Here is a 21,807-nt window from a genome sequence, read left to right as displayed (position 1 = left end):
AGCCACAAAAAATTTACCTCCATGCCCATTTCTCCAGGAGGTCCAACATCACCTTGCAGTCCTCGCAGTCCCTATATTAAAATAAAATTTAAGATATGAGAATAAAAGTTTACTCTATGTCAGTAAATGTATTCATCTGGATATGGGTTTTATAATATAACACATATTTATATAACACATGATTATGTAAATACATAATACATTTATCAGCATATTACTTTACTCTGTATAAACAAAATTATATCTTTAATTGATTCATGTGTGTGTGTGTGTTTTTGTTTTTGAGACTGAGTTTCACTCTGGTTGCCCAGGCTGAAGTGCAATGGTGCAGTCTCCACTCACTGCAACCTCCGCCTCCCAGGTTCAAGCGATTCTCCTCCCTCTGCCTCCCAAGTAGCTGAGATTACAGGCAATTGCCACCACGCATGGCTAATTTTCATATTTGTAGTAGAGATGGGATTTCACTATGTTGACCAGGCTGGTCACGAACTCCTGACCTCAGGTGATCCACCTGCCTCAGCCTCCCAAATTGCTGGGATTACAGGCGTGAGCCACTGCGCCCAGCTTCATGTGTGTTTTTAAAATAAATTTACTAAGCTATGCTTATATTAAAAAGAAAAGAGTGGCATTCATTCTTTTATTCTTTAATGCACTCATTCATTCAACATTTATTAAGCACCTCTAATGCACTCATTCATTCAACATTTATTAAGCACCTCATAAGTATCATATATTGTGCTAAGCATTTTGACAAGGTATCTTATTTAATGTATGTGATAGTCATTCATCTACTTAAAATTCCTAGCAAATATGTGACAAACAAATTTGCATCTTAAAGAAGTAAATATATGATCTTTTTTTACTGACTGTACAGTTTTACCCCTCAAGAGTGTCATATAGTTGGAATCATACAGCATGTAACCTTTTCATACTGACTTCTTTAACTTAGCAGTATGCATTTAAAGTTCCTTTATACATTTTTGTGGCTTGATAGCTCATTTATTTTTAATGCTGAATAATATTCCATTGTATGGATATACCACAGTTTGTTTATCCATTTATTCATTGGACATTGTTTTAGTTCACTCAGGATTCTATAACAAAATAGTATAATTAATAGCTTATAAACCACACAAATTTATTTCCCACAGTTCTGGAGGCTGGAAAGTCCAAGATCAAGGTGCTGGCAGATTCAGTGTCTGGTGAAGGCCCACTTGCTGCTTCATAGATGGTGCCTTCTAGTTGTGTCCTCACATGTTAGAAGGAATGAGCTAGCTCTCTCGTGCATCTTTTATAAAGACACTACTCCCAATCATGAGGGCACAGCACCTCAAAGATCCTGCCCTATAATACCATTACCTTGGGAATTGGGATTTCAACATATGAATTTTGGGGAAACACGGTCCAATTATAGCAGACATATTGGTTCATATTGGTTGCTTCAAATTTTTTGCACCTATAAATAAAGCTGCTATAAACATTCTTGTACAGGTTTTTGTGTGGACGTAAGTTTTCAACTCATTTGGGTAAACACTAAGGATTGTGATCACTGGATCATATGTTAAGAGTATGCCTAGCTTCTTAAAAAACTGCCATACTGTCTTCCAAAGTGGCTGTACCATTTTGCATTCTCACCAGCAATGAATGAGAGCTCCTGTTGCTCCACATCCTTGCCAACCTGTGGCATTATCAAAGTTTTAGATTTCAGCCATTCTAACAGATGTACAGTGGTATGTCATTATTGTTTTAATTTGCAATTTACTAATGACATATGATGTTGAGCATATTTTTACATCCTTCTATACCATTTCTATATCTTCTTTGGTGTGGTGTCTGTTCAGATTTTTGCCAACATTTTAACTGCTTTTTAAAGAAAATTGTTGAGTTTAAAATTTTTTTTTCTATATTTTGGATACAAGTCTTTTATCAGATACATGTTTTGAAAATATTTTCTCCCAGTCTGTGGACTGTCTCTTCATTCTCTTAACAGTGTTTTTTCAAGGCAGATTTAAAAAGATGTTAATGAAGTCCAACTTACCAATTTTTTCTTTCATGGGTTGTGCTTTTGGTGACATAGCTAAAAACTCATCAACAAACCTCAGGTCACATAGATTTTCTCTACGTTTATATTTTAGGAGTTTTATGGTTTTGTTTTTTACATTTAAGTCTATGATTCATTTTGAGGGTGTGTGTGTGTGTGTAAGGTGTAAGATCTGCATCTAGATTCACGTTTTGCATGTGGATATCTATTTGTTCCAGCATAATTTGTTGAAAAGACTATCCATTGTATTGCCTTTGCTCCTTTGTCACAGATCACTTGATTTTATTTGTGACTATATGTTGTGTATATTGTGTAGAACAAAGAGTATAACTGTTCTATTTCTGGGCTTACCACTCTGTTCCAATGATCTACAGTCGACACTTAAAACAACATAAGGGTTACAGTGCCAACCTCCTGCAGAGTTAAAAATCTGAGTACAACTTTTGACTCCTCCAAAATGTAACCACTTATAGCCTACTGTTGACTGGATGCCTTACTAATAACATAAGCAGCTGTTTAACACATATTTTATATGTTATATGTATTGTATACTGTATTTTAAAGTAAGCTAGAATAAAGAATACTGTATTCTTAAGTGGAAGTAGAGCATCATCAAGATCTTCATCCTCATTGTCTCCATGCTGAGTAGGCTGAGGAGGTGGAAGAAGAGAAGGGGTTGTTCTCGCTGTCTCAGGGGTAGCGGAGGTGAAAGAAAATCCACAAATAAGAGGACCTTTGCAGTTCAAACCCGTGTTGTTCAAGGGTCAATTGTACTTGTCTATTCTTTTGCCAATATCACACTGTCTTGATTACTGTAGTTTTACAGTAAATCTTGAAGTCAGTGTCAGTTCTCCAAGTTTGTTCTTCAATATTGTATTGGCTATTCTGGGTCTTTTGCCTTTCCATAGGAACTTCAGAATCTGTTAATATCTACAATGTAACTTGCTTGGATTTTGATTAGAATTGAATTGACTTGATAGATCAATTTGTGAAGAACTAATATCTCAACAATATTGAGTCTTTCTACCCATAACCATGAAATATCCTTCCATTTATGTAGATCTTTAATTTCTTTGATAAAAGTTTACCTCATATAGATCTTGTATATATTTTGTTAGAGTTACAACTATTTCTTTCTCTCTTTTTTGGTGCTAATGTAAATGGTATTGTGTTTTTCATTTTAAATTCCAATTACTCATTGCTGTTAATATAGAAAAGCAATTGAATTTTGTATATTAACTTATACCCTGTTATGCTACAATCTCATTATAACTGCTTATTAGTTTCGGGAGTTGAAAAAATCAGTTCTTGAAGATTTTTTACACAGACAGCCATGCCATATACAAAGAAAGACAGTTTTATTTCTTCTTTCCCAATTTGTATATTTTCTTTTCTTTTCTTATTGCACTAGCTAGGACTTCCAGAACTATGCTGAATAGGAGTCAAAATTTAACAAAGGAGGAACATGTTTTCCTTATTCCCTTGTTCTTAAATGAAAAGTATCTAGTTTTCTCACCAGTAAGTATAATGTTGGCTATAAGGTTTTTTAAAAAATACGTTTTTCAAAAAGCTGAGGAAGTGCCCCTTTATTCCAAGTTTGAGAGTTTTTTTTTTTTTATCGTGAATCGTTGTTGGATTTTGTCAAATTATTTTTCTGCAACTTTTCATATTACATTTTCTTATTTAGCTTATTGAGGTGATGGATTACATTAATTGACATTCTACTGTTAAACCAGCCTTGTATACCTGGAAAAAATTCCACTGGGTTATGATGCATAATTCTGTTTATACATTGTTTGATTCAATTTGCTAATATTTTGTTGAGGATTTTACATCTATGTTCATGAATGATATTGGTCTATAGTTTTCTTGTGATGTGTTTGTCTGGTTTTGTTTTTAAGGTAATGCTCACATAATGGCCTCATGTGTGTGGTCTCACATAATTAGGAAATATTCTATTGTTTCTATTTTCTGGAACAGCTTGTACATGTTCTTTAAAGGTTTAGTTGAATTCACCAATGAGATAACCTGGAACCAGTACTTTCTGTTTTAGAAGGTTATTAGTGATTGATTCTATTTCTTTATCAACACAGGTTGAGGAAGATATTGATGGATATCAAATCAAATCAAATCAAATCAAACCTATTCAGGTTATCCCTTTCTGTTTATATGAGTTTTGGTAAAATACATCTTTTAAGGAATTGGTCTATTTCATTTAAGTTATCAAATTTGTGGAAATATTGGGAGGCCGAGGCGGGCCGATCACGAGGTCAGGAGTTTGAGACCAGCCTGACCAACCTGGTGAAACCCCATTTCTACTAAAAATACAAAAAAAAAAAAAATTAGCCAGGTGTGGTGGTACGCACCTGTAATCCCAGCTACCCAGGAGGCTGAGGCAGGAGAATCACTTGAACCCAGGAGGTGGAGGTTGCAGTGAGCTGAGATCACGCCACTGCATTCCAGCCTGGGTGACAGAACGAGACTCTGTCTCAAAACAGAAAAAAAAATTTGTGAAAATAGAATTGCTCATAATATCCATTTATTGTCATTTTAATGTTAATGAGATCAGTAGTGATGGCCTCTCTTTCACTTCTGATATTAGTAATTTGTATTTTCTCCTTTTTTTCCCCTTGGTTAGCCTGGCCTGAGGTTGATTAATTTTGGTTGCATTGATGTTCTCTATTGTTTTCCTGTTTTCAATTTCACTGATTTCTGCTGATTTTTATTACTTATTTTCTTCTGCTTACTTTGTATTTAATTTGCTTTTCTTTTATAGTTTCCTAGGATGGAAGCTTAGATTACTAATCTTAAGTATTTCTTCTTTCCTCTTATTCAGTGCTATAAATTACCCTCTAGGAACTGCATCCCACGAATTTTGACAAACTACATTTTCATTTAGTTCAAAATATTTTTAAATTATTCCTGAAACTCCTTCTTTGACCAATAAGTTATTAAAAGTGTATTATTTAATCTCCAAATGTTTTGGGATTTTCCAGCCATTTTCTGTCACTGTGGTGTGAGAGCAAACATTGTATGATGTCTAGTCTTTTAAATTTGTTGTTGGCCGGGCGCAGTGGCTCACGCTTGTAATCCCAGCACTTTGGGAGGCTGAGGCGGGCGGTTCACGAGGTCAGGAGATCGAGACCACGGTGAAACCCCTCTCTACTAAAAATACAAAAAATTAGCCGGGCATGGTGGCTGGCGCCTGTAGTCCCAGCTACTTGGAGAGGCTGAGGAAGGAGAATGGCGCGAACCCGGGAGGCGGAGCTTGCAGTGAGCCGAGATAGGTCACTACACTCCAGCCTGGGCGACAGAGCAAGACTCCGTCTCAAAAAAAAAAAAAAAAAAAAAAAAAAACCACACACGAACAAAAAAATTTGTTAAGGTGTTTTATGGCCCAGAATTTGGTCTATCTTGGTGAGTGTTCCATGTCAGTTTGTGAAGCATGTGTATTCTACTGTTGTTGGATAACATATTTTATAAATGTAAATTAGATCTAGTTGACTTACGGTACTAACTCTCTCTTGACTAATTTTCTGCCTGCTGGGTCTCTCAATTACTGATAGAGGGGTGTTATTGTCTCCAACTATAATAATAGAGTCATCTATTTTTCCTTGAAAATTATCTCAGCATTTGCTTCATGTATTTTGATGCTCCGTCGTCAGGTGCATTAAGTATTGTTATCCTAGCTTGGAGAAATGACCCTGCTATCATTGCACCATGTCTCTCTTTACCCTGATAATTTTCCTTGTTCTGAAGTCTGCTTTCTCTGAAATATAAATATTTCCAGCTTTCCTTTGAATAGCGTTAGCATGGTATACTTTCCTTCATATTTCAAATGGATTTCTTGAAGACAACATACAATTGGGTTTTGCTTTCCTATTCACTTTGGCAATCTCTTATTTCTTAAGTGGTATACTTAAACCATTGACATTTAAGTGACTATGATATCATTGAGTTAGTATATATCAACTGTGGACTGCGTTAGTTTTCATTTGTTGTCTTTGTTCTTTATTGCTTCTTCTTCTTTCGTCTTCTTCTTCTTCTTTTTAATGTTTTTGGCTTCTCATTTTATTTTATTTTAATTTTTATGTCTATTTCTTTTTTGAGATAGAGTCTCACTCTGTCATCCAGGCTGGAGTGTAGTGGCATGATCTCGGTGCACTGCAAACTCTGCCTCCCGGGTTCAAGCGATTCTCCCACTTCAGCCCCCTGAGTAGCTGGGACTACTGGAGAGTCCCACCATGTCCAACTAATTTTTGCGTTTTTTGGTAGAGATGGGGTTTTACCATGTTGTCCAGGCTGGTCTCAAACTCCTGACCACAAGCAATCTACCTGCCTCGGCCTCCTAAAGTGCTAGGATTATAGGCATGAGCCACTGTGCCCAGTCTGGCCTCTCATTTTAATTAAGCATTTTATATGATTTCATTTTCTTTCCTGGTTTAGCATACAAACTATACTACTTTTAAAACTTTTTAAAGTGGCCACTCTAGAGTTTGCAATACATATTTACAATTAACCCAAGTCCATTTTCTTTCTTTTTTTAAAAACCCTACAGTACGTGGTATTCCTAGGCCATCTCCAATCCCTGTACTAACCAGTCCTGACCCTGTTTAGCATCCAAGATCAGATGAGATTGAGAACATTCAGGGTGCTATGGCCATTGATCAAGTCCATTTTCAAATAACACTATACCACTTCATGAGTAGTGCCAACACTTTATAACAATTCCTCCCTCTTGTTCCTATAACATTTGACTTATCCATGAGATATAATACCGAATACACTGTTGCTATTATTATTTTGTACAAATTGTCTGTTAGATCAATGAAGAATTATAAAAATATTTTATTTTACCTTTATTTATTCCTTCTCCAACACTCTTCTTCTTTCCTAGATGAGTTTCTTACCTATGCCACTTTTCTTCTCTCTGAAGAACTTCTTTTAACATTTCTTGCTGGTCTGCTAGTGACAAATTCTTTAAATTTTTGTTTGAGAAAGACTTTATTTCTCTTTCACTTTGAAATTCCCAGTTTCATAATTCCAAAATGTCTGCTATCCCTGAGTCTGTTTCTGCTTGTCTCTGTAGACTGTTTTTGCCTTTTACCTTGCCTTATAATTTTTTTTGAAAGCCAGACATGATGTAAATGTAAATGAAACCAAGGTGAATAGGCCTTTAATGTGATATTTGATATTATCTGGCTGGGGGTTAGGCTGTGTTTACTGGTTGTTGTAGCTATGGTGTCTGAGGCTAAAATGTCCTCTAATGTCATTGTTTTTTACTCCCCTGTTTTATTTAGCCTTTCTGAGGGACTCTTTAAATAGGGTTTGTGGCACAGTTCCTTTAGCTATAATCTGTTATTGCACAGGAACCCCACTGATTTGATTGTAAGGTATGAGTGTAGGAAGGGCATTCTATAGTTCTACAATTAGGTCTCAGTCTTTTAGTGAGTCTGAATTGGATATTACCCTTCTTCCACATCAAAGGCCAGAGGGGGCTGGAGTGGAATATTTCTCTTCCTCCAACTGAAGGCTAGAGGGAGGTGAAACTAGGTTTTCCTTTCCCAAAGGTCAGTTAGTCTTTGGTAAAACACCAGTTTATTCTCTGATAAATAATTTCCCTGGAGGACAAGAACTGTTAAGGAGATCAGAGAATTCTAGGTGTTTTTCAAAATGCTTACTATCCCTCTCCCTCTGCTGGAAGTCAGAGGGAATTTTTCTCTATCTTTAAAGTAAGAACCTGTTAGGGCTCTGGGAGGAAGTAAAACTCAGGAGCATGTAGGGGCCTCCCAAAGACTGGGCCCTCTCTGAGTTTTTTAACACTCAAGCTGGTCTACACTGAGTCTCCAGTAATTTGCTAATTATAGTTTAAAGTGTCCCTACTGTCCAGGTGTGGGCTATGTAGTTGCCTGTCTGTCTCTCCATTTTGGGGGCAGTAGTTTGTCTTGTAACCTTAATTCTCTGACAGATCTAAGAAGAGTTGTTGATTTTCAGTATGTCCATCTTTTTTTCTTGTTTTGAGGATGGGAGTGATGACTTCCAAGTTCCTTACATTTCATACCAGAAAACACATTTATTTATTTATTTATTTAGAGGCAGAGTCTTGTTCCGTCACCCAGGCTGGAGTGCAGTGGCGCGATCTCGGCTCACTGCAACCTCCGCCTCCCAGGTTCAAGTAATTCTCCTACCTCAGGTTCCTGAGTAGCTGGGATTACAGGCACCCACCACCATGGCTGGCTAATTTTTGTGTATATATATATATATATATATATATATATTTTTTTTTTTTTTTTAAGTAGAAACTAAATGTTGGCCAGGCTGATCTCAAACTCCTGACCTCAGGTGATCCACCTGCTTTGGCCTCCCAAAGTGCTGGGTTTACAGGTGTGAGCCACCGTGCCCAACCCAGAAAACACTTTACTATTGTCAACCTAAATGACAGAGAGAAAGAGGCTCTCTAAAATAAATAAGGAATTTATTTTGGAATAGAGCATTGCAATGGGAATATGCATGCCATAGTAAGCTATGCACATATTCAGGGAGATAAAGGAAGGTAATGGTTTCTAAAGGAAAAATGAGGATTATGTAATTGTTTTGAAATGATTATCCTTGGCTAAAAATATCAACAACAATGGTGACACCAGTCCAAGGCTGGACAGGCTGTTGCTGGGCAGATGTCTTTTCAGAAGTATTTTTTGTATATGGGTGCAAATGTCCTTTGGGCAAGGTTGTGATTTTTGCAATTTTTTGTGATAGTTTGTGTTATCAGGCATCTAAGAATGAGAACTCTGTCTTTATGGCCTTCAGCTCTATTTGTCAGGTTTTTCTTTCATTTTCTTAACATCAGTGACTCCATTTTGATTCTGACAACTTTCACACTATGATTTTTAAATCTTTTTTAGGGGGGAGACTGGATTCAGCTAGAAGCCAAATTGTGTTCCACACACAATAACTTTTTTTTTTTTTGAGATGGAATCTCACTCTGTCACCCAGGTTGGAGTGCAGTTGTGCAATCTTGGCTTGCCTCCTGGGTTAAAGCAATTCTGCCTCAGCCTCTCGAGTAGCTAGGACTACAGGTGTGCACCACCACATCTGGCTAATCTTTTGTATTTTTAGTAGAGGTGGGGTTTCACTATATTGGCCAGACTGGTCTTGAACTCCTGACCTCAAGTGATCCATCTGCCTTGGCCTCCCAAAGTGCTGGGATTACAGGCGTGAGCCACCGTGCTTGGCTCCCATGTGATGATTTTTAAAGAATCAAAAATGGTTGGCTGGATGTGGTGGCTCACGCCTGTAATCCCAGCACTTTGGGAGGCAGAGGCAGGCGGATCACAAGGTCAGGAGATCAAGACCATCCTGGCTAACACGGTGAAATCCTGTCTCTACTAAAAATACAAAAAATTAGCGGGGCGTGGTGGCATGCACCTGTAGTCCCAGCTACTCGGGAGGCTGAGGTAGGAGAATTGCTTGAACCCGGGAGGCGGAGGTTGCAGTGAGCCAAGATTGCACCACTGTACTCTAGCCTGGGCGACAGAGCGAGACTCTGTCTTAAAAAAGAAAAAAAAAATGGTTGCTAAATTTTAGACTACTTGCTTTTGTATTTTTCATTATATCTGTGATATATTAATAGATTTCTTAATAACAAACTTTTCCTTGATTGTAATTCTTCCTTTTACTTCATTAAGGTGGATAATTCTTTATATACATGGTTAAATTTTACTTAATTTTTTGTTTAGATTTTTACAATTACATTTGTAAGTGAAATTCATCTGCCACTTTATTTTGGCTGCTCTCTTTGTCTGACTGAGATGCTGATAGAGAGTACTCTTATCTTTTGTTTCCGAGACTGTTGCCACTTTATCTTTAAAAGTGATCTAATGAGGAACTGAGTGAAGTTTTATTATACACTTTTAGTTAACTTGAGAATCCTGTTAACTATTTTTTGAGGTAAGTGGAAATGACTTCTGGTATCTAAGAAAGAGTAGCTAGAAAATAATATTTTAAAATTTACAGGGGGATATTATAAAGCAAGCTTATGAAGAGTTAATTTTAGAGTACAGCATTCCCCTTGTTCCCTCTTTAAAGGCAGTTTTCAATAATTAACAGATATTAACTATATTTATTTAGGTCAGGAGATTTTTTTTCAACTTGTCTTCTGAAATGGAAGAATAAATGAACAAAATAATAAAAGACAGAATGGACAAATGTCACCATTCTCCTCTTATTGAAGGTGATTGGGTACAGTTGTGCAGGTTGAACACTACATAAACCAAGGGACATTATTTGTTACAAGGTTTGCATTGATTAGATTTTCTTTCTGTACGTGTGTGATTAAAATCTACATCAGGGGTCAGCAAACTTTTTTTTTTTTTCAAGGGCAAGACAGTAAGTATTTTAGGCTTGTGGGTCATGTGGTCTCTGTCAAAACTTTTAAACTTTGCTGTTATAGTATGAAAGCAGCCATCCCTACATAAGGGAATCGTTGTGGCTGTGTTTCAATAAAATTTGATTTACAGAAGTATAAGTGGACTGAGGGCTGTAGTTTACCTATCCTACTTTATGCCTACGTACTTCTAAGGGGATCTAATATTATCATGAAGATTTTAAGATGGGTTATGTTTATGGCTGAAACTCCTAACTTACATGTCTGATTTTCTTCTTATTCTCTCAGTTTCTTGTGCAGTTTCAACCTTTTCTGCCAGCGTTTTGTAAATGTTGTAGTTCTTTAAGCCTCAGCCTTAGATCTTTTTCTTTTCTCACTTCTATACTCTTTCCATAGGCAATGAATCCAACATTTTTTAACTTCAGTGTATTCCTCTACTCTGAAGCCAACTGCCAACTTCATGTTTCTCAAAGACACCTGAAATTCAACAGTTAAACTGAATTTATAATCTTCCATTCTCAAACCTACTTTTCCGTGTTTTTTTTTTGTTTCAGTGAATAGTATCATCAACTCTTTAATAAAATAAGCCAGAAATTTAAGAATTATACTTCACATACAGAGTCTTTATTACCTATTGGTTTTATCTCCTTTTGAATTAGTCTGTCCACTTCTTTTCCCTGCTCATAAAAAAGGTCCTGCCATTTTTTATCTGGATTATTGCAACAGCCAGCCATTCTTGGCTCCCTCCATTTTGTAATTTAACTGATGTTTACAAAATAGATATCAGATAATAAACTAAATAATCTGATAATAAAGCTAGTCTGAGCCCTTTAATAACATCCTTTGTTCTAAGGATAAAAATTAAAAATGTTGGCAATAGCCCTCATAAATCTATGAGTGTTTTGTCACCTGCCTCATTTCTATCCCTATCTGGCACTTACTTATATATACCAGACATTATACCAGGAAAGGGGATTACAAAGATAAAAGAAATGGTCTCTGATTTCAAGCAGTGTACAGACTTTTTAGGGGATATACTTAAGTAAATAATGCTAAAGAGAGTTGCATTATTTTAGGTCAGATAAATATCAGAATTGAAATGGCAGGTTAAGATATACATAATAGGGAGAAAACCAAGAAGGATTTAGCTTAAAAAATCAACAACATATCTAAGATTCTTTATTTGGAAAGAACTATAAATACTGTCAAATCTTCACTTATTGTTTGAGAGCTTATATCATAGATTAAGTATATAAATGAGGAAAAAGCTAAGGTAAGAATAGCTCTTTTAGTGTTAGAATTTTCCATTTGCTACTAACTAAATGAATTATACAAAAGCCACCTGTAAACCTTTGTGTCAACCGATAATAAAATCAATGCAGTTGTTTGAAAGACTATATTGTATTGTACATCTTAGAAGCACATTATAGCACATTACATCTGACACTATTAACCAGAAGAATGACTTCATTGGCAAAAAAGAATAAATTGTAAGAAAGTAGGTGTGACAGGTCTTTCCTTTTCACAATGTACCGTCCATGGAAACTCTATAATTGAATCATATTTATGAAACTATTTCATAATGATTTCATAAGTTTTTGTATTGATGCAAGCTTTTGTACTGTTGATGTAACTGCATTTCTGTCATGTTTGCACATTTTGGCCCATCAGATGTAAAATTTGGCTTCTCTCTATATGGTCTTCTAATTATAGAAATTGCCTCATAAATGTGATTGTGCGTGTGTGGCAACATAATAATTATAAGAACAGCAAGCCATTCAGAAAGAGAATTTCTGAGATTCAATAAAACAGAGTTTTCTTTGTTGAAAATAGAAATATGCTCAGATTTAACAGCTCCAGAAAAACAGCACCATATTTGACTATATGCAACCAGAAAGGCACTATAAACTATTATTTTTCATTCTATGTGATTAGTCTATGGTGTCTATGATAAATGCTGCTTTCTAAAACATACCAGTCACAGCACAGCAGAGCAATAATGGAAACGTAAATGTATTTTATGAGAAAAACACAATTAGAAAAGTATAAAGATAAACTTACTGGCTCTCCTGGAAGTCCTCTGTCACCTGTACTTCCAGGCAATCCCTGTAAACCCTGGACAAATAAAGGCAATACTTGTAGGAAAAGTGGTGTGTGAAGATGTTTTAGACACTTTCCTTACCTTAGCTTTCCTATGGATCCTTCCACCCAACTTTTCTGTCTATTGCTATTCTTTTTTTTTTTTTTTTTGCTTTTGTGGTAAGATACACACAACATAAAATTTACTATTTTAACCATTTTTAAATGTAAAGTTTGTGGCAGTAAGTGCATTCACAATGTTGTGTAACCGTTACCAGAACTTTTTCATCTTCCCAAACTGTAACTCTGTACCCATTAAATACTAGCTCCCCATCACCCCCTTTTTTCTATTTCCTGGCAACCACCATTCTATTTTCTGTCTCCATGAATTTGACTACCCTAAGTACCTCATATTAGTGAGATCATACAATATCTGTCTTTCTGTGACTGGCTTATTTCACTTAGCATAATGTCTTCAAGGTTCATCCCTGTTGTAGCATGTGTCAAAACTTCCTGCTTTTTAAGATTGGGTCCACTGTATGCATATTCCACATTTTGTTTACCTATTCGTCTATCAAAGAACATGGATCACTTCTAACTTTTGGCTATTGTGAATAATGCGGCTATTAACATGGGTATGCGAGTATCTGTATGAGTCCCTTTTTTCAGTTATTTGGGTATCTACCTAGAAGTGGAACTGATAGATCATATGGTAATTCTCTGTTTAACTTCTTGACAAACCACCAAACTGTTTTCCACAGCAGTCCCCCTATTTTATATTTGTACCAATAATGCACAAGGGTTCTAATTCCTCCACATCCTTGGCCACACAAATTTTCTTTTTTTTTTTTTTAGAACAGCATTCTAATGTTTGTGAAATAGTATCCCATGGTGGTTTGATTTTCATTTCCCTAATGACTAGTGATGTTGAGTATCTTTTCACGTGCTTACTGGCCATTTGTATATCTTCTTTGGAGAAATGTCTATTCAAGTCCTTTGCTCATTTTTCCATCAGGTTGTTTTTTTATTCTTGAGTTGTAGGAGTTCTTTATATCTACCCCTATTTTTATTTAATCCTCACTCCTATATTGTGACAAATAATTATCCAAAATTATTTTAAATCTGAATTTCTTTATAGTTTTAATATTCATATAAAGTTTCCTTTTTCCAAAAATAATAATCCTTGTGATGTGTTAATAAGTATGACTTTTGCCTTTAAACCCTGGCAAGGCACAGGAGTCTTGGAACCTAGATAACCGGAAATAACCATACTGGACCTGTAACTTCCTTTTTTCCCCATCTTTACACTCTTTGTAGTACCATAAAAGAGCATCTCAGATATGAAGTAGATAGAACACTAAACCAAATTCTGAGTCTTCTCTGACTCAGTCAAAGATTTATTGAGCATTTACTGTGTGCGAGGCACTGATGACCACTGACAATACATAACATGTTGACCCTTTTGTAAGTTGCATCTTTTTTTCTTTTTTTTTTCTTGAGATGGAGTCTCATTCTGTCACCCAGACTAGAGTGCAGCAGCATGATCTTGGCTCACTGCAACCTCCACATCCTGGGTTCACGCCGTTCTCCTGCCTCAGCCTCCCGAGCAGCTGGGACTACAGGTGCCCGCCACCACGCCCGGCTAATTTTTTTTTTTTTTTTTGTATTTTTAGTAGAGACAGAGTTTCACCGTGTTAACCAGGATGGTTTCAATCTCCTGACCTCGTGATCCACCTGCCTTGGCCTCCCAAAGTGCTGGGATTACAGGCGTGAGCCTCTGCGCCCGGCCGTAAGTTGCATCTTCTACATTATTGATCTCAGGAAAGCTGATAACTATACAGCTAATCACAAATACCATTTTACCTTAAAAACTAAAAGGTATAAAAATATGACATTAAATTAGAAGTAAAGATATTCAAAGTTCTTAGCAACACACTATCTTCTAAGTTATAATCTTTAATGCTATGTTCAGTTTTTCTGGCTAGGGAAAGGGAAATATGTAAAATTATGGACTCCCATCTGGTTGAGGCCCTGTTTCAGTCATGTAAATGATATGGTGCCTATTTACTCCAGGATCCTTAATTAAGAGAGAGGATCATTATAAGGAATCTCTCTGTGCCTAGTACACCAACTGAAATATACAGAAAACTTCAGAACTTTAAATAATGTCTGCCCAATTTTCTTTGTAAAGTATGTTTAGACATAATATCAAGCTTATCATGTACTTTTAATGCTGTTGATACTGCATAAAAGCTCTTTTGCAAAGCTACGAAATAATTTAAGTGGACTCTATTTTTATTGGGGATAAAGAGGAAAAGCACAAGCTGGAATAAAATAAAAATTATCTTTAAGGCTTTTCAGAACTCCCTTCTCTATGACTTCAACCCAGTAACTATGATAATGATGACCATGAGGATAATAATGACTATTTTGGTTGTTATTTATTAGAGCCTGTGCCAGGAACATAATAAATATCATTTGTTATACATTTATTATGACTATGAAAGAGTTCCTATATCAAAGATAGAGAAACTGAAGCCCAGAGAAGTTAAGTAATTTGTACAAAGTCAAGACTGCTAGTAAGTGGCAAAACCAATATATGACTTCCAATATGATTGATTCCAATAAAATATAATGATACATTATATGCAAGGGAATATATATATATATAACTGTGGACTACTTATCAGAAATACCAGCGGCCAAAAGAAAATGGCAAGTTATCTTTATAGTGCTGAATGAAAACAAAAAATCCCCCAAAAGACTCTGTCAACCTAAAATCTGATATCCGGTGAAAGTATACTTCAAAAGTAAAGGAAAAATAAAGACATTTTATAAACAAAAACTAAGAGAAATATGTACTATCAGACTTTACTACAAGAAATATAAAGGATGTTCTATAGGTTACAGGAAAATGACATCATTTGGAAACACAAATCTTCAGAAAGGAATGAATAACATCAGAAATGGCAAATATGTGGGTAAATGATAAACATTTTTTCCCCATTAAACATCTCTAAAGTATGTATTTCATTTACATCATGAAAATATTTTATTTATATTAAAGCAAAAATCATAACTTTGCAATGTGTAGTTTAAAATATATGTAGATGTAATACATAAAATAATTATAGCATAAAAAATATTAGTAAATGGACCTATATTGTTGGCAAGTTTCTTACACTTGTGTTAAGTATTTACATAAAATACTTATTTTGTGGCACTTCACAATAAAAGTTTGCTGTCCCTTGACCTAGAATAACCATGGAAAATTATGAGAAGAAATAGAGCTAAAAATCCAACAGACAGATTAAAATAGAATTCTCAAAATTATTCAATGCCAACAGAAGACATTGAACAATAACAATAAAAAGGACAGAAAGAAAAACAGGTCATTAAATGGGAGACCCAAATCTAACCACATCAATTACATATCAATAATTACATTAAATTGAAATTGAACAAATGCTCAAATTAAAAGGCAGAAATTGTCAGAATGAATAAAACACAAGGTCCAACTATAAGATATTCACTTTAAATATCAAGACACAGATAGGTTGAAAGTAAATTAAGGAACAAGATATGCCATGTAAGCAGCAAGCATAAGAAAGCTGGAGAAACTTTATGTGAGTATTAATATCAGATAACATATACTTCACAACAACTTTTTACCAGGAGTAAAAAGTATTACCAGAGATAAACAAGAATATTTTTTAACAAAAAAAGGATCAATTGATCAGGAAGACATAATAATTATAAATGTGAATAAACTTACAATAGAATTTAAAAATACATAAAGAAAAATTAGAATTAAAGGGAGAAATAGAGAAACACAAAAATTATAGTTGAAGAATTTTTACACCCATCTCACAAACTGATAGACTATCTAGATTAAAAAAAACCTCAGTAACGTATGAGTTATGATAGTTTTTATATTATTTAGAGAACCTAAAATAGTGATCCAGGCCTTAACATCTTAATAACACAATGGATTGTGGTCTTTCTTCCTGATTTTCTTTTGAGTCAGATGTATGGGAGGCAAGTATTGTATAGGAAACAGTGTTGGTCCACGGACAAATATACTTTTATTAGTTATCTGGATTACCAGAGCACTATATGTTGCCAGTTTTCATTTAATTCCTGGCTTAAAATTATGAAAATTTAGAGATGGAGAGGGTCTTAGAGCTCTTATCCCAACCATTTTTTAAAATTCATTTTAAAAATAAAAAATATGTATTTTTAGAGATGGGGGTCTCACTACATTGCCCTAGCTGGTCTTGAACTCCCGGGCTCAAGAGATCCTTCTGCCTCTGCCTCCCAAAGTGCTGGGATTACAGGCATGAGCCACCATGCCCAGGCCTAACCAATTTAAACAAAGTTATATGGTTTTTAGGAGCATACACTAGACCAAAGGACAATCTGACCTCGAATTTATCTTTCTAATATACAGCACTGCCTGTTTGTTGATAGCGCATAAATGACTAAAAACACTAAGACTGTGCTGAAGGATCAAGTGAACCTTTGGGGCTTGTTTGGCTTTTTTCAGTTGACTTTTCCCAGCTTCTCCAAGATGTCAATCCAATCAAGGAGAAGGAGACAATGTAGGTATAGAGCTAAGTAAACCTCAACAACTATTATAAATTCATATTTAATGTCCAACCATGTCATACACTAAGGTAATTTAATTCTTCCAGGAGTCTATGAGACATGTTTGCCAGGTAAGGTTACAAACCAGGGTAAGGTTACAGAATGATTCTAGTATCTTTTATTTAATTGAGAAAGTCAAACATGAAATATCATGTTTATACAGGCATACATTGATGGGCTGAAAATGAAGGTAAAATTCTAGGGAAGGTCAACAATGAATGACCTATATTTTTACCTTTATTTTCAGCTCATCAATGAATACAAAATGAATAAGTAATTTTATTTCTCTGGGCCTCATTTTTTTTTAAATGAGAGGGATGAACTTGACCTCCAAACTTTTCCACTCACTGCAATGTATCAGCACTGTATAAAGTATATCAAAGTAGTCATAATCGATACAAACACCATTTATATCAATATAATAGAAACTCAGGTGATGAATATTAAAACTCAAGTAATATTCTTTGAGGATAACGTTAATCAATAATACAATGCCACACACAAGTTCTTTCCTAGACATAGTCATTTGTTTTCTGTCTTAGGTCTCTGGTATTTTAGGTTGGATCACTGTTAAATACAATGTTATTGTGGGAAACAGCGGGCAGGGGGCAGCAGATTTCAAAAAGGAACAAGCAAATGCAGTGACATTTACTACATAGACAATTATTAATACTGTAGCGGCTAAAACATTTTTATTCTATCCTATTCTGTCTCCCGAGCTGCAATCTATTTATATTATCTATTTTTATAACTTTATATTATGCATATATGTGTATATAACAAATCAAAATGTCATCATTAAAAATTAAAATTCTGAATGAAAGTAAAAATATCCATATACTTAAGCTTATGTGCTCACATACATGTACTATCTTATATGTCTATGTGTAAGTATGCATGTGTGGGTAAATCTTTAACATTTTTTTCCTCTTACTTAGTGATGATAACCATAGAACTTGTTGCCTGTCAGGGGAAAAAATGTGTAATTCTGGTAAGATTTTTGATGGTAGGAAAATAACTAGTATTATAAAATATTAACAACTCTTAAGCAGTGCCATGGGAAGGCATGAAGACACACACAGCTCTATACTCCAAAGGCCTAAAAGGAATTCAAGTTGAGTTAAAAGAAAACTAGGCAAGAGGCCTGAAAAAAGTTAGTTATTATGTTAGCTTTATTAATGTCTCATTATATTTATATGTCACACCATTTTATTTTGAAATGGGTTTTACAGTAAAAGTAATTTATCATAACTAGAGTGAAGTAAAAGTAACAGTTATAACCACCAGTTATGGATAGGTACAACCCAGGCCCAGAATGGGTAAGCAACTTGCTCAAATAAAACAATGACCCAATGATTAAAGGAGAAAAAGAACTTATATTCTTTTAGTCCAACATACTGAATACTAAACAATAGTTGTATTAGAGAATAAAGCAGATAAAGGTAATCAGTTCATAGTTTATACATATATCAAAATATCACATTGTATACTGCAAGTATATATAATTTTTATGTCAAAAAATCCCCCAAACATTGTTTGAGCAGCCCCTCTCCCCCAAAAATGCAGATAAAAATTTTTCATAGCATGATTTTTTTAATTACTTACTGGTTTCCCTTGAAATCCTCTTTCTCCAGGGTTTCCAGTCTTACCCTACATGAGAAAGAAAATTCTTGAGTCAAGTAGTCCCCTCCAAAAAGATTAATCATACTAAGAAAAACAAAAAAGACTTAAAATGTTCATCTTTAATGTGAAATGTTTTATTACTTACAATAAGACCATGAGGCCCTCTTTCTCCTTGATCTCCTTTTTCACCCTAACAAAGTATCAAAGCCAGGTGAGTTAGTAAGAATGTGAATTATGGTCTTAGTATGCTAGCATATGCTAGCATACACTCACATACAAAAAAGACAGTAAGTATATAGTTCATTATTGAAAAGAAAACATCTCTGCCTGTGTAGTAAAAACTTTATGCGTTTCATACTTAGACAAAGAGAAAATTTAGAACCATACTTTTGTAGGGAAATATATTGTTTTTTAGACTAGTAGGACATATGATCTCAATAAAATTTAACTACATATGAAATGAGAAAAATCAATGATTACCTTGGCACCTTGTATACCTTGTTCCCCTAAGAGACCATCTGGTCCTCTTGATCCCTAGAGGTGAAAAAAATATCCTGTTGTTAATTTGAAATGTTCCTTTTTTTTTTTTCTTAACAGTTATGTGTCCTCACAGATGAAGATGTTGATTTTTTTTTTTTTTTTTTTTTTTTTGAGATGGAGTCTCACTCTGTCGCCCAGGCTGGAGCGCAGTGGCACGTCTCGGCTCACTGCAAGCTCCGCCTCCCAGGTTCACGCCATTCTCCTGCCTCAGCCTCCCCCTGAGTAGCTGGGACTACAGGCGCTCGCCACCACGCCTGGCTAATTTTTTTTGTATTTTTAGTACAGACGGGGTTTCACTGTGTTAGCCAGGATGGTCTTGATCTCCTGACCTCGTGATCCACCCGCCTCGGCCTCCCAAAGTGCTGGGATTACAGGCGTGAGCCACCGCCCACCGCGCGCGGCCAAGATGTTGATTTTATGCCCTGACAACAGAAAATAATACAGCTGGGTATATGGCTCAACCTATCTGCATGGGAGAATCAGCCCATGTTTTTAAGATTTAATGACAAATAATAAGTCAAATGAGCACAAAAATAGCTAACACAGTAGTTGAGGTGGTTATAATAAAGGTGTGTTATTTGGGTATTTTGTTCACTTTATAATTTACTCAGCAGCCAGCCAGAATTTGTTCTTAATCAACTCTAAATTAAAAGTGGCTGGATTTGTTTCTCTAAGCAGTCTCCTTAATTTAATATTTTTAAATGGTGCTCTTCTCTTCACATTATTAGAAAATGATAGCAATGCAGGAACAGAAAACCAAACACTGCATTTTCTCACTTATAAGTGGGAGCTGAATGATGATAACACATGGACACATGGTGAGGAACAACACACACTGGGGCCTGTCAGGGGGCCTGGGGGGAGGGAGTGTATCAGGAAGAATAGCTAATGGATGCTGGGCTTTATACCTAAGTGATGGGATGATCTGCGCAGCAAACCACCATGTCACATGTTTACCTATGTAACAAACCTGCACCTCCTGTACACGTACCCCTGAACTTAAAATAAAAATTGAAGAAAAAAAAAGAAATAAAGTTTAGCTGGAATAAAAAAAAGAAAGAAAGAAAGAAAGAAAATGAGTGCTGACTGCATTGTACCTGCTATGCAACTGCTTGTCAGGAATTACTGGGAGATGGCAGGGGCACAGAAAAGGTAGAGAAAATACTACTGAAAATATTCGTGTAAATTTAAAACTCCTCAGTGTTCATTCAATAATTAGTTGCAAAAAAGCCGTTGCAAAAGTCATTCTATAAGAAAATGACAGAATAGTCTTCCATTAAATTATAACTTTCTTTGGAAGATCTTAAAGTCCTTGTTCAGGGACTTGATTCAATTCTACAGACTCTAACTGAATACCTGTGGAAAAGGAATTATATTAAGTGTTACAGTGATTTATAATTGAGAGAAAGTTTCTCTACTATACAAATATACAAAAGACAATAATATACAGAGAGATAAGACATGCCAAGGACCAAAACAAGAATTCAAAGAGGGAGACAAACTTCACATTTGTAATGGGAAATAAAGATATTTTTAGCAGCTGGAGGTCAAGTTCTCATAGACTTATTCAAAATAGAAGAAACTCTACAATGAGGGATAGCATGTGAAAAAAATATAGAGGCATGAAAACAGATACTCAAAGAATAAAAAAGTTGTTTGGTTAGGCTATTGCTTACATGTTGAGAAATATTAAGATGTAAGTGTGGAAAAGAAGACTGGGACTTATAAGGTGAAGGTCTGAAGTTTACTTACAAATAATTTGGCAGAAAACTGATGCTGAAGATTTCTATACAGAACGGTGATACAAATCTCCCAGGACAACATACAGATTTGAAGGAGTCCTTTAGGCTTCAGAATCTTCTCTTGTATCCCATCTGAGATAAGCTTTGGTTTAGCTTTATATTATTAAAAGCTATTTACTATAATAGGACTCCCTTCTTGGGAACTCTTAGGGTAACTGCATTCCTTGATCCTCTGAGGCACATTCATGGATTTGGACAGAACACACACTTCATGGAGGATCTGTAGCTCCACTGATCCTGATAAAGCCATAGCTCCGGCCCTACAATTTCTAAGTCTATATTCAAGGTACTCCATAATCTATTCCCAACTTTCTTTCTGCTCTATTTTCCAATGAAGGACTGAAAAACTGAACTACAGTCTTACTGTTCAAGACCTTGAAGATCAAGTTGAGGAGCATGGACTTAATTTCATAGATCAGTATTTTTTAACATGTGTTATTCATTCAGCAGATGTATACCGAGTGCCTACTATAAGCCAGCATTGTTTTAGGTCCAGAGGACATGGTAGGGAGAAGAGACAAATCCCTGAATTCATAAACAAGCAAATGAGTACGTAAAACTAAATTATAAAATGAAAATATGTAGTTAAGTATAATGAAGAAAAACAAAGAACTAGAAAGTATCCAAGGTGGGGAGGACTATTTCAGATAGGGTGGCCTGAAAAGTCTCTCTAAAGTGACATGTGGTAGACA

General features: G+C 35.4%; 1 protein-coding gene across 6 annotated transcripts in view; it reads right to left on the bottom strand.

Moving 5' to 3' along the window:
• Positions 1–21,807, bottom strand: part of COL24A1 (collagen type XXIV alpha 1 chain) — a 404,239-nt gene that overhangs the window by 135,706 nt on the left and 246,726 nt on the right. For 5 of the 6 annotated variants that reach the window (XM_016921775.4, XM_063799997.1, XM_063799991.1 and 2 more), the window contains 5 exons: positions 19,254–19,307; positions 18,919–18,963; positions 18,756–18,800; positions 12,486–12,539; positions 18–71 (listed from right to left, as the gene is read on the bottom strand). In XM_016921775.4, coding sequence (XP_016777264.1) covers positions 18–71; positions 12,486–12,539; positions 18,756–18,800; positions 18,919–18,963; positions 19,254–19,307 — 252 coding nt within the window. The remainder of the gene's footprint in view (positions 1–17; positions 72–12,485; positions 12,540–18,755; positions 18,801–18,918; positions 18,964–19,253; positions 19,308–21,807) is intronic. The other variant, XM_063799993.1, reaches the window with a different exon arrangement.

Source organism: Pan troglodytes, chromosome 1 (genome assembly GCF_028858775.2).
Source record: "Pan troglodytes isolate AG18354 chromosome 1, NHGRI_mPanTro3-v2.0_pri, whole genome shotgun sequence".
Lineage (NCBI taxonomy): Eukaryota > Metazoa > Chordata > Mammalia > Primates > Hominidae > Pan > Pan troglodytes.
This window is presented reverse-complemented; position numbering and strand designations above follow the sequence as displayed.